At 51.4% G+C, this 13,705-nt stretch overlaps 1 protein-coding gene across 1 annotated transcript in view; it reads right to left on the bottom strand.

The window, feature by feature from the left end:
* The window catches only part of GRID1 (glutamate ionotropic receptor delta type subunit 1), a 684,852-nt gene that overhangs the window by 205,149 nt on the left and 465,998 nt on the right, over positions 1-13,705 (bottom strand). Inside the window, exons 7-8 of the mRNA XM_052640513.1 lie at positions 7,687-7,848; positions 5,952-6,071 (exon numbers count right to left, since the gene is read on the bottom strand). Coding sequence (XP_052496473.1) covers positions 5,952-6,071; positions 7,687-7,848 — 282 coding nt within the window. The remainder of the gene's footprint in view (positions 1-5,951; positions 6,072-7,686; positions 7,849-13,705) is intronic.

Below are 13,705 nucleotides of genomic sequence, written 5' to 3'. Positions count from 1 at the left end.
TTTCCCTTTATTCAGAAGCAGCAGCAGTGATTGTTTTGGTTCTCAGCTCCATCAAAGGTGGTTCTGCACAAGGGTTTGGAACGGTTGACATTTTACTTGGGAAACATGCTGCAAGAATGCTAATCCATGAAGAGGGTGAAGTTTATTTGTCTTCCGTAACTCACTGTGCACTGTCGGAGTCTCCATCAGAACAGCTTAACAGACAGTGAACAATTCTCAAGCTGGATCCTCCCAGCCCTACCGCCACCCACCACCCCTTCCCCATTATGAACCCTGGTACTGGCTTCAGGAGCCACTGGGTAAAGGATCCCACCTAAGAGGCAGTGCCTACTTCATTACCAGGACGCTCCTGTCTGCTGGCTGCTGCCTTGTCCGCCTGGCCTCGCTGCTTAGAACTCCTGAACCCGGAGACTGTGGGACACTTACACGGTGCAGCAGAGCCGGGTAAGAATGTTAACGACGCACTTCCAAGCCCAGGGAGGGCTGGGGTCCTGTGGTGTGACAATCACTACATGATGAGCAATTATTACCTTGTGAATTATCAGCAGCCACAAGGCCCTCCCGGGGACATGACATCAAGAGAGGCGTTTGATTCCTGTCCAAAGCCAGCTTTTATGAAGAACCAAAATTGGCAGAGAAGACAGGAAAATGTCTGAAACTAGTGAAGGAGAATGAAGCCCTCCCGTCTCCCTGGATAGCTGCTGGAACAGGGGAGCTAAGCCAAGGGCATTGGTGGAGCTTCATGTCAGCAGCCTCTAGATCAATGGGAAGGGACGATGAGGCCCTAGTGCTGGCTGGGAGGAGGGGAGGTGGTCAGAAGCAGGAGGATGAAGTGGACGGTGGGCTCAGGGAGGTGGGGGAGTCACATAAGTATATTATCCTAAGGCCAGAAAGGATAGCCCAGGCCCTTTGCCACGTATCTCCCAACCCTCACCCCAGGAAATTTGCCTTCCAGCCCTAGCACAGCCACCTGCTTGTGGATACCACCTAACTGAGTTTTTCCAGGCTCTGGGCCTCAGTTTCTCAAGCAGAGCACAGAGTTCTGTGCAGAGCTGCACAGAACATCATGGAGAGGCTGGGGACCAGAGGGACTGTTAACATGAAGCTGAACTCCAAACCACTGCATGTCCGCTTCCACGACTGTCTAATATATTCGGGTTGCAGTAAGATACTGCTGCAACAGATTTGCTAGGACTAGAGAAAAGCAGGAAAACCACCGAGCCAAAAATTCTTTCTTAGTCTCTTGGTTTTAACTCAATTCTACTCTATGGGAAGGAGTTTTTAAAAAAAAAATAGCCTTTTTCTCTCTCTCATCACACCAGGGTGTCCTTTGTCCTGGAATGTCAATGCATAAAGCAAACCCACAGTCTTTCCAGATGCTTTCCACCCACTTCCCCACCCTCCTGCCCAAGGAGACAGGCTAACCTCCACTGAGCTAGTGAATTAGGTGGATGGTGCCCATGGGAAATGAGGTTCAAAGGGCCTTCAGGAAGCTGGCAATTTTCCCAGAGTTTTCACTGTACCAGGGACCCATGTTAGTGGAACAGAATGATTTCCCCACAACAGAATCTTCAAGACAGAGAAGGGCAGATATCCTCAGCAATCACGTCATGAACAAAATGTTTCTGCTAAGCTGTAGCTCATGTTACACTCCAACCAAGCCATGCCTCTGGAGAAGAAGTTTTCCTTCTTCCATTCACTACATCAAAACGGTCCTGAAAACAAAATCTCATCAGAGCTAAAGCCCCCAGCTCCCTCTCAGTTCTTGGTCCTGATAAGAAGTGGACATCTCTCCCCAGACATGGGAGGGGAGCTGAGCACTGCTCACCATGCAGAGCCCTGTCTCTGGCCTCAGGCTTTGGTACACAGGTGGAGAGAGGAGCTGCCATACAGGGTACTTCCAGGCAGAAAGGCAGGCCTCTCTGGGCCTCTCTGCTCTGTGGGATCCGGGATAGAATACTCAGAGAAGGTCTAAAGCTCCAGTCACCCGAAGCTGATGTAGAGTTCTCACTGCCAAGTGCTACACCAGGGTCATTACATGGACCGACCCCTCTATTCAACCAGGAGGTTCCTATTGTCTGCACCTTTCATCTGAGAAAATGAAAGTTCAAAAAGAGGAAGTGGCTGCAAAGCTCAGGAGAAGCAGAGCCAGGAGTGTCACAAAGGCCCCCAAGTCAGGGAGACAACACACGTGTGATGCGTCTTTGTCCACAGCAGGTGCTCGGTGGCCCCTCCTAGGCTCCCTCTTGTCCTGTGCTTTAAACAGCTTTCCCTGTCCCCACCTTTGAAAACTTTCCTACAGGCGGTCTTCACCAGTCCCATCCCAGCTGCCGTCATGCGCTGAGGACGTCTGCATGGACAACTCCAGGGGACCCTCCTTTGGAGATTTCCATCTGAACAAAGAAAGCCAACTGGATATTTGTAAGGCTCCATTAGGAACAAGCCTCGACCCCCAGGACAAATGTCAAGCCAAGTCCTGTGGGAGCTAGATGTGACTTTCCAACAAAGCCTGGCCCTGGTGAGGTTGCCTGGTAATCACCCATGCCAGACAGCTCAAAGCAGAACTCAAAGATAATTAATGTTTTGTCTGCAGTTACACAGCGAGCGGGTGACATAGACCTTTGATTTTGCCATACCGCACTCCTTCAGCAAGAACGCACTTCCTGGATGAGATAATTTAATTAGTATTTGTCCAGCACCCTGCAGTGAAAGGCGATCACCCACTCCTTCCATCTTCTGAAGGGGCTAAGTAAGATACAGTCTCTTGATGCCACTTAATCTAAAATGTCTGGGTGACTCACCCTTCCCGAGAGTTCCCTGCAGGGTATTTACTTTAAGAAAACATCCATTTGCTCCTTAATTTAAACAGTTCCTCTTGATTTAAATCTTAAAGAAACTACTTGGTTAGTGTGTGTGAGTGTTTACTGTTGTTGTTTTTCCATATAAACAGATAGATGGATATATGATATATTCATATATTAAGATATGATATATTCATATATTGAGATATATAATGTCTTTTCAGGGAACCCTGACCCTTCCCCACCATGAGCACATCATGTTATCAGTCCTCTATCCACTCTTGCTGGCCACAGAGAGATACAGTTGAGGGGACCTCCTCTGAGATCAGGATTACTGATCTCTGCACTGTCTTTGTATCCCTCTAAACCCTTCCCCTCTCATCTGCTGCCCACCCTAAACTTTATTTTCAGGTTGCCCCAATTTCCCAGCCCTATCCCTCCCAGCCCCACCTTCTACCAGGAACCACAACTCAGCTTTGCCTTTAAATGCTAACCTAGATGTGTGCCACTCGTCCCAACGCTTCCTCCTTGCTTCCTCCTGAAACCTCCCAGACCTTGCTTTAAGGCACCCTGGGCCTAAATAACAAACATTTGCTATGGTAAATCCCATTCCCTGCTTTCCAGATAACTTCTCCTTAACAGAGATAAGCTGCCAGGCAGACAGATAACAACGGGGATATGCAGTTATTAAGGGCAGATTTTAAAATGACAAAAGGATACATTTAAAAATAAAGCCCACTTGAAAATCAGCTTCCCTTCCAACTCAATCACATTCAGACCTCCTGCTCCGCAGCTCCTCATACCGAGAGATTCCAGCTCCCATTGGCTTCAGGGTATTGGAGGAGCGTTGCCATGGCAACGTGGAAGGCCCAGACACCTGAAATGGGAAGTGGAAGACACAGTATCTCTCCCTCTCTCAGACACCTGGAGTGGCCAGCATGACCCCAGTCAGCTGCCTAAGTCGAGGCAGGGAGCCCTACTGCTAACATTTCCACCCGCTGGTGGGATCTTGGGGTTAGAGCTGAGCTAAAGAAAAGGGATGCATACCAAGCCTCTTTAGTCGTGCCTGACTCTTAGCGACACCACAGATTGTAGCCCACCAGGCTCCTCTGTCCTTGGGATTCTCCAGGCAAGAATACTGGAATAGGTTACCGTGCCCTCCGCCAGGGGATCTTCCGAACCCAGGGATTGAACCTGCGTCTCTTATGTATCCTGCACTAGGCAAATGGGTTCTTTACCACTAGCACTATCTGGGAAGCCCCTCCAAAAGGGGATGGGGGGCAGCAAAGAAGCCAGCAGGCAGGGCGTGGTTATCTAGGAGCTCAGAGGGACATCTGGGGATGAAAGCAAGGACCATGGCAAAAATGAATGGTCACCAAGGCAGGCAACTCCTTTCATACCAGAGTAACTGAAAGGGTTCCCTGGTCCTGGCTTCCCCTTGCCAGGTAGGAGTCCCAGCACAAGCCAGTTTCTATTGTGGCTATCTATGAATATCCAGACCGACACTGACCATCCGTCCCCAGGCTCCCAACCACCAACTCTCATGGCTTGGGGCAACCCTAACAGACAGTGCAGGTCATCTTTGACAGTGCAAGCCACTCTGTGGCTTTCCAAGGCTTCACACCGCAGTCACCAACCCCCTCACTGATGCCACAAACAATCCTCTGAGCTCCCCCATGTCATCGTCACCACTGCCTCACAATCACTTATTGAACTTCCTATTACTTGACCAACTCATGACTCTACTTTCTACTGAATGGGCTGAAAGTCCCCCATCTGCACATCACACATGGACACCCAGGCATCCCAGCTTCTCCCTAGCAAGCCAGCCCTCCTCCCCACAGTCTAACTGATGAGGGTTCCCATCGTGCTTTCTAGCTCTCACACTGTCCTTGACTTCACAGGTGTGTCCTTCCATGGAGTCCTCAAGGAGCACAAGTAGAGAATGCCTTCCCAGATTCTCAGGACTCCAGCGTCACGGAAGCCCTTCCTGCCGCTCTGTTGCCCCCAGTTGTGCTCTCTGTCAGAGGTTTACTCCACGTATTGAGAGTTCACCATGCCCTTCATCTCCAGGAGACTGTCATTAGTAGGTATGTCTTCCTCTCAAATGTATAGAAACGTGTGTGTGTGTGTGTGTGTGTGTGTGTGTGTGTGTGTGTGACTGCAGGAGCCTCTGCCTGAGTCTTTGCCAAGCAGCTTATGCTTTCGTGATTATACTGAGCCCTGTGACCCCTTTACATCATGGGTGCTCCCATCTCTGGCTCCAACAAGCCAACAAGTGGTCCTCCTGTGCAGGCCATTTCTGGGAGAGCATCACTGAACAGCCAGCAACTGCCCTTCCCTGCACCCCTCCCCCATTGGCCCCACACTGGCTCATAAGGACCTCATCTAAGGTCCCTTGCTGGATCACTGTTCCACCCCCCACCCCCCACCCCAGCTTGCCACATTGACCTCTAGGCCCCAACTTCTTGTTAGAATCTTGACTTCACAGGCCTCCCTTTCAACTTGGAAGTTCCAACTCTGGGTAAAGGCCACCTTGCCGGACCTCAGCCCTGAAAATGCACCCCCCATGGTGGGGAGGACGAGACGATGTATCACTAAAAGGAGTCCTCAGGGCTGCCACTCACCTCAGCACTGGGTCAAAACCAGCCAAAGCCCACCATGAACTCTGTGGCTCACCCGTCTCTCACTTCTGTCTCCAACAGAGGCCAGCACTGTCTGCTTCTCACCCTCCATGGGGCTCATTTTCTATTTTTGGCTTTGCCTCACTCTTGGATTGGGGGACACTCTCTAGCCATAACCTCTGCCTCCTGCCTCAGTAACAGTCACACCTGTCCTCGCATTTGGGATGATTTCAGCCACTCCAGGAAAATGCATCACCCCTTCTGGTCTCACCCAGGACCACAAGGCGCGTCCTTCAGGCCCAAGCAGTAGGACCCATCGGCACCGGGGGTCCCTGCTGCACTCAGAGACAGCATTGGTATCACTTTGGAGCCTCTTCCCCACCACGCCCCATAAACACCAGCATCAACAGCAGCAGCCACAGAGAGAGACTGGAGAGGGGACTGCTGTGCTGGTCACCATCAGCTCGGAACACAGGCCCAACACAGGGCAGCAGGAGGAGAAGGAGGTGGGCATGCCAAGGCTTACCTTCCGCATGTCTTTACCAAAGGTCTCACTGTAGGTCGTGCCAAGGATTTCAAACTGCACGTAGGGATTCGAGCTATCTTCCCGAAACTCCATTACGCCTGTGAGGCCAGTGATGTGGCCCTGCAGGAGAGAAGGAAAAACCACGGGAGGATAGTCAAATGTGGATGGAATCCTAAAGGCAAGGAAGAAAGAGGAAGTGGTTGCCAAGACGGAGACAGTCATGGTCTGGGTGGCAACGGACACCCTGCAGTAAGAGCAGAGGCTGCCGGTCCTGGGGCCTCCAAGCAGGACCAACACTTCCTAGGCCATTGCTCACGAGCAATGCTCCCCAGCTTTGCCCATCATTCATGCCGTTAATATGATTATAGCATCTGCTCTGTGCCACACACGTGCTGGCCCTGAGATTACAGAAAGACAGCTTTCGTCCCCACCCTCCTGGAGTTTACGGTCTTCCACTGCAACCAGCTCCAGGGGCTCACCTTAGCCTGAGCCAAGGAAGGCCAAGGTCAGTGAGAGCCATCTCAGGCATGTGGTGGGAAGTGGCAGGACAGTGAGTGTGAACATTAAAACCAGCTCAGATCCTGGGTTTGCCACCTTGGGCAAGTCATCTCCCATCTCCCAGCTTCAGCCTGCAACTAAGCCCACATCACAGAGCCTGCAGGGACCAAAGGAGAGAATGTGTACAAAGCATGGTGTCTGGTAGAGACCAGATGCGGGGGTGCACCAGCCCTCAACCTCTCTCTGGCAGTTCCATGAGGCCCTGGAGGAGCAGGGGGCAAAAGGGTTGAGTGAGCCTGGGCTGAACCCTCTTCTTCCTTCAAGCCTGGGGTGAGGAGTTCTCAGCCAGCCTTGATCTCCCACAGACTGTGAGCTGGGAGAGTTCCAGACAGTGAGCCGGCCCCAGGGGGGCCCCTGCTCAGACCTGGGCTCAGCAGATTCAAACCAGTATCAGACTACATTCACTGCTATCAAAACCACGCAGAATTTATTGTGACTAAGACTTCTGGCACTATAGATTTCCCTAAATGTCCTTTTGAAGCCTCTCAAAGCCAATTCACTCTAACAAGCCTTGTGTGGATTACCCAGTTCACTTCAATCTAGTCTTTTGATGGATTTAATGTCACACCTAAGCCTATAGGACACACAGATGTCCTACATGCTGAGGTGTGACACAGAATCCACCAAGTCACAGGTATGTCGATGCACACACAGGCGTGCACACACAGACATGCACAGGCACTGCCAACTGAGACAAACTCTCCCGGGGACAGTGGCAGCCTGCACAGTGGGTATCTGGCAGACGTGAGAGAGCCAGGTTCCTTCACTACTTTTCTTACTTGTGATCTTGGACAAGTTACATAACCTCTCTGAAGTCTGATCACCTTAGATAAAATGGGCATGATAAGACATATTATTAATGGACTCAATGGACATGAATGTGAGCAAACTCCAGGAGATAGTGAAGGACAGGGAAGCCTGGTGTGCTGCAGTCCATGGGATTGCAAAGAGTCAGACACGACTTAGCCACTGAACAACAACAAATAACACATATCCCTGAACGCCAGCTCAGCAGCCCTCAAACGCTGGGACAGAAAGAGGGGCCAGGGGAGAGGCCTGGGAGGGGCCTGGCTGGGTGAGCACAGAAACAGCTCAGCTCCCAAGAAGAGGCAGAGAGTGGGGACGTGAGGAGGGGCCTGTCTTTTGCCTTGGCCAGGAGGTTACCCCTTGCACACACCTTTTTGATTGTGTCTAGCATAGACCTCCCTCCATTCCACGGCTTGGTGGACTTGCGGATGCAGTTGAGGCTTGCCATGCTGTGCCACTTCCGGTCCTCCAGCTTCCTGTGGAAGGCGTTGGCCAGCATCAGGACACTGTCATACAGGTAGAGGTTGGAGATCTGCAAAGACAGACATGCAATGCATTTGGCGCACTCCCAGGGATGGGGAGAGACCATAGAGGGCTGGGGTGACCCAGGGTGCCAACACTGAGAAGTGAGGCCCGACAGCTAGGCCATGATCCTCTGGCTTCCAGGCGGCCATTCAAGCGCCCAGCTGGAGTCTTCAGTAGAATCAGACCTGGTCCTGCTTCAGGAACTAAAGGGGGAGGTGGATCCATATATCAGTGGAACCAGGGTGATCAGAACCATGACTGAGTCTTGGACACAGCTCTGTGGAAGACTGGAGGGGCCATCCCACTCAGGTATAACAAAGGATGGAGAGAAGGATGGGCAGAAAGCTTGGCCTAGAAGGATTAGGGTAACAGGTGGGGAGCATTGTAGGGAGGGCACCATAGTAGTAGAGGCATGAAGGTGCAAGGAAGCCAGGCCACATGGGGCAGGTTCCACCAGCATTTTTGGCAAAGGACGAGACAGTAAAGATTTTACACTTTGTGGGCCTTATAGTCTCTTCTGAAACTGCTCAACCCTGCTATTCTAGTAGGAAAGCAGCCACAAATGATACCGTGATTTCTATGCAATGAGTCAGAAGAGCCCAAGTGAACTTTTTGGCCAAACCAATACATAAACAGAGGATGTGCCAATAAAACTATACTTAGAAAATAGACAGTGAGCCACAGTTTGCTGACCCCTGAGTTGGAGAGACTAAAGACAGTTCAATATGTCTGCATCAAAGGGACAGCAGGGAGGCAGGGATCAAGGATGGAGCCATGCAGAGCCTTGTGAGCCATGCTGAAGAGGAAAAACATAGGTGGATTCAGGATCTGTGCCTTAGAATGATCACTCTGGTCCCTGGACCTCCACGGGGGGTGGTGTGGTGGCCTGAGTGACACTGGCAGCTTCTGTGAGGGTCCAGAGGTCACGGAGCCTGCTCTGCAGTGATGTCACTGCCAGCCAGGGGATGCACTTGGAAGTTGCTGCTGTGAGCATCTGAGAACTGCTCCTCAGCTTAGCTGTGCACAGTACAGCTGGATCTTAGAGGAGAAACAGCCCATCTCAGAACTCTCGAGATCACGACAATGAGGGAGAATTAATAATAACAGTGAGCAGAGTGGCCCCACAGCAGTGAGAGGCAGGGGTAGAACCGGTCTGGGAACCCTCCTGACCGTGAGTAAGACCCTGAGGTGCATGAGCCTGGACTCCAGAGGTCACAGGAGCCCCTGGTGGGGAGGAGGTCAGCCCTGCTCTGTCACCACCCTACCCCAGCCCTCTCTGCTCCTCCAAGGGTTGACATGGGGCATGAAGGGAGGTGACAAAGTAACGTCCATCCCGGATCAGATTTGTGACCCCTCAGGGTAACTGTTGCACAAACAACCATTAGCCAAAGTGGGTCAAGGGGATGGCTCTCTGCACACCTCACCAGCAAGGTGTCTGCTAAAAATATTCCAGGAAAACAAAATCACTGGATATAAATAGGAGAATACGTTGGCCTCACAGAACTCCTGGGAAGATCAAATGAGATCCTAGGGCTATGGGAAGCATGCCTGCTGTCCCCCACCACTCCCCAGTATGTCCCTCACACTCTCAACATCTCTGAGCCTCCTTCTCAGCCTGCAATCCACTTCTTCCCACATCTTAGCCAGGATATTCCCAAAGCAGAGGCCCGGACAGGAACCTGGGTGTGGGGAACTGTCCTCTGCAAATGAAATCAGACGTGGCCCAAGGGAGCTGGTCCAGGTCATCATATACACCTGCTCCATTGTGCCTCCTCTCTCTTCCCCCTTTCATGCTAGTCTCCCAGGGTCACCTCTGCGATGACATGTCTGAGAAGAGCTGACCCCTTCCTCCATGGATGTCCCTGTGCTTGACTATTCCTGCACTGCCCTGTTCCATCTGCCTTCAACCCTCAGCCTTGTAGTGGGCACAGGGATGTATGCCACAAAGGCCTGCATACCTGACATCTCTCCATCCTGTAGGTGTGAGAAGTAGGGGAAAGACCTTCCTGGTGGTCCAGGGGTTAAGAATCTGCCTGCCAGTACAGGGAACACAGGTCCGATCCCTGGTCCAGGAACATCCCATGTGCCTCGGAGCAACTAAGCCCACCTACCGAAATTACTAAAGCCCAGGAGCCTAGAGTACACGCTCCACAAGCAGAGAAGCCACTGCAAAGAGAAGCCCCCGTGCCTCACTCGAGGCTACTAGAGAAAGCCAACGCAAAGCAACAAAGATCCAGGGCAGCCCAAATAAATAAGTAAATAAAGTAACAAAAAGAAGTAGATGGCGGATGGCATGAGTGTGCTGTTATAACCAACTGCTGACAGAAATATAACCTCAGGCTGTAGGGAAACAGGCAAGTCCGTGCCAGGTGACCGTTGTGGGGGCCTTGCACTACACAGCTGCTTACTTGACAGCAGAGAAAGGTCACTCCCACCACCAAGAATTCACCCCCTGTCCTGAAGCGAACACCAGGACAGAACACCATCTCCTCCCTCTTGATGCCTAGGAGCACAGCCTTGATGAGAAATATTAACCCACTCCCTGCTTTTGTCAGCCCCCATCCCTCAGGAGTCCCTACAACTGCAAAATTATTCTGATATGTCTCCTGCCCCTCTGAAATACAAACCAATAATGGAAATGTTCTAAGAGGATGTAAGCCACTTAGAGTTGCTTTGGTGTTATTTTTTATTTGCTTTTTTTTTTTAAAGGATATCTCAAAGCTGAGAGTCCTTGATGATGTGAAGATTTCTCTTCTCAAGACATTTATGGATCTCCCAGCCACCCACTCACAGCCAACGCTATTCACATAGCTGGCACCCTCTGACCCACATCCCCGCCTATACACACACTCGCGCACACACACACACAGGGCCACTCCTCCCCTGCAGTGGCCCAGTGCACTTCTAGTCACAATAAATTAAGGTACTTAATTACATAAGTGATTTATCCAATACAAATATATGAATGCAGAAAGGCCTGCCATGAAGAGGAAAACAACAGGATGTGACTCAGAAAGGCCAAAGGAAGAATAGGCTTGAGCAATGCTCTTTTCCAGGTTTAGGTATTGATATTTCCACTATCTCTGGAACCCAACACTAACCAAAGCACATGGTTGGTACTTGAAGTATGTTTGATGGATGGATGCATGTAGATGAACGGGTATGTGGAGGTGGGTAGGGAAGATGGGTGGATAGATAGATGAATGGATGGATGGATCTCTACTAATTGATCTTGGTTCACAAAAAGATAAAATGTAGAAAACAGCAGGAAAAAGAGATTTTTATGCCCCCAACTTTGACTTGAGTGGAGTCATGCTTTATTCAAACAAAAATGTGTTTCTCGTTTATATTTGCTCAGAGTGTCTTCTGGCTCCTCACCTGGAGCTGTTTCCGTCTTCTCCTCTCTCTTCTGCCCCGTCTCCTACAAGGCGCTGTCTCAATACTTCTCCCCGCTTTGGGCAGAAGCTAACACTTCAGTACTTATCTGTGGCTTCATGGTCATCTCAGCAACCTCGGCATCCTAACTTGGGTGACCGTCTAGGTTCACTGGTGGGTATACAAGGGAGGGTTGTCAGGAGAAGGCACTTTTAGGGAAACAAAGATCAAGAACAGTAGAAAGGCTGCCTCTCCATGGGGCTCCCTCCAGATCCTGACGAACATAAAAGAAACCTTTCCTCGGGGTAGGTGGGTGAAGACCAGTGTGCTAATGTCCCGGATTGGTGAAGCCAGGTCCCTGAGTCAAAAGGAAAGATCTAGAGAGACAGAGGCTCCCAGCTTCACTGACTCTCACTCAATGCTTGTCTTGAGGAGAAAACAGCCTGAGCTGGTGCTACAGGTTGCAGGGTCAGAGAAAGGGGCCTGGCCTGAAGGAGTCCTTGCCTCTCTCTCTCTCATGTCTCGGGTGAGGCCCAGCACAGAGTTCTCTAGCAAAAGACAGACAAGCAGCTACCATCACCTCATTCCTCTGAGAGTGGGAGCCCAGGACTCTGGCTATCCTAAGAGCACTGCAGCCCAGAAATGACAAAAGACTGTAAAAGCATTTCAGGTGAGAGCTGACTTGACAAGCTAAAGAGAGGCCAGAGTGTCTGGGCCAAGGGCATGGCAGAGGAAAGACCCGGACGCACAGCAGAAGACCTGGAACTGGGTCAAAGAGGCCAGATGGAGGAAAGTCAGAGGCAGACAAGAGCCAGAGCCGGAAGAGGAACCTGAGGCTTTCCTGGGAGCCTATGGCCTCCTTTCTAAGTGTACACACAGCTGCAAGGGGCCTGGCTGGTTTGGTGAGCCCACTGAGAGATGCACGCTGGGGTCCTCTTTTGCGTCATATAGCAGAACTGTCACTCTACTATCGTGCCGCTTAGCCCGGGGCCTGGGTTGACCTGGGCCAGCTCTGCTCACTGCTCAACACCCAGCAGGGACAGGAGCCCATAGATATAGCATGTGCTTGATAAATGCTCAAAGTACAGGTGAATTGAATCTCCTCTTCCTCTCACTCGCAAGGTGATGCTGAACAAGTCATCTAAAGTTCTAGCCTTGAGGTTTCCCTCGTGGTCCAGTAGTTAAGATGCTGTGCTTTTACTGTAGGGGACACAGCTTTGTTTCCTGATGGAGGAACCAAGATCCTGCATGCTGTACAATGCAGCCAAAAAAAATAGACAAGAACAATTTTAAAAAGCTCTAGCCTTATCTTGATTACAATAACATACAGTATGTTCAGCGTCCCTGGAGAGGTGCAGTGGGTGGTTTTGATTATAACCCTGGTGCCAAGTAGCCAAGTATCATCCCAAGCTCTCTGAATTTAGTTTTACTTTTGGAGGGAACAGGGACAGAAAGGAATAGGAGAAACAAAGGACCCAGGCAGGCTCCTGACTTCAATGTGGGTCAGCAGAGAGCTTGTCAACCAGGGGTGTCCCCGGTGGCCAGGGCCCAGTGTGAGGCTCTTGTGAAAAGAAACTTTGATCTGCCAACACCACTCGCCTCTGCTCCAATGCCCCTTGGCCTGAAAGCTTTTCAAGGGCAAGCAAGGGTCATACATGGCTCCTGCAGCTTCAGGGTCAAAAGACTAAGCAGGGATCAGCCCTGGGTATCAGGACCAGCACAGAAAGCTGCTCACCTGGGTGTATGTCCCTGGCTTCCTCCTGGCCCAGCAGCAAGGTCACAACGGCCATGGCACCCTGGGCCTGAGCTGGGCCTTTTAGGTCTGCATGTCCTAAGGTGTTGCAGGGCTGCCCTTTGAGGAAAAGGCCACTTCTCTGCTCTCAGGGTGCGTTATAAAAGCTGCCAATATAAGAAGGCCCGGAGTGAGGGCCTGCACAATACCCTGACCCAGGTTCCTGAAAGGGAGATGGCTTGGCGTGCTTTTAAGCCTGACATTTGCACTGCAGGGCTGGCTCAGCCACGAGAGTCCAGGGCACAGCCAGTCCTGCGCTAAGACCGTCCAGGTGTGCAGGGGAGAGTAAGTGACATGTGGGAGGTGACTAGAGCTAGAACAGGCACATCAGCAGCCCCACACCTGCGGGAGGCGCCACGCCCTGCACCCTGTCACCAGCCACCCATTCCCTGCCCGGGCTTAGGAGTTTCACCCCTGGGGGTGCTTCCTAACATCCTCTCTACATGGTCACCTCCCACAGCCTCCACATAGTTCAAATGCCCTTATTTCTCCCCGGGGATAGGGCAATCCCCGGTTACCTTGTCTCCAGCTTCCACCCTGCACTGAGTTGTCATTCCCATAGGCACGTTCTGCCCTGTCATATCCCCGAGGGCTACCCACCCTGGCCTCCATTCCCTGGCACTGCTCTCCTCGCTAATTGATTTCCCAGTACTTCTTGCCTCAGACACACTAAACTCAGCCCCTGCCTTCCTTGGCT

This window comes from Budorcas taxicolor, chromosome 5 (genome assembly GCF_023091745.1).
Source record: "Budorcas taxicolor isolate Tak-1 chromosome 5, Takin1.1, whole genome shotgun sequence".
NCBI classification, from domain to species: Eukaryota; Metazoa; Chordata; class Mammalia; order Artiodactyla; family Bovidae; genus Budorcas; species Budorcas taxicolor.
The sequence above is the reverse complement of the archived record's forward strand: the minus strand, read 5'-3'. Positions and strand labels throughout refer to the sequence as shown.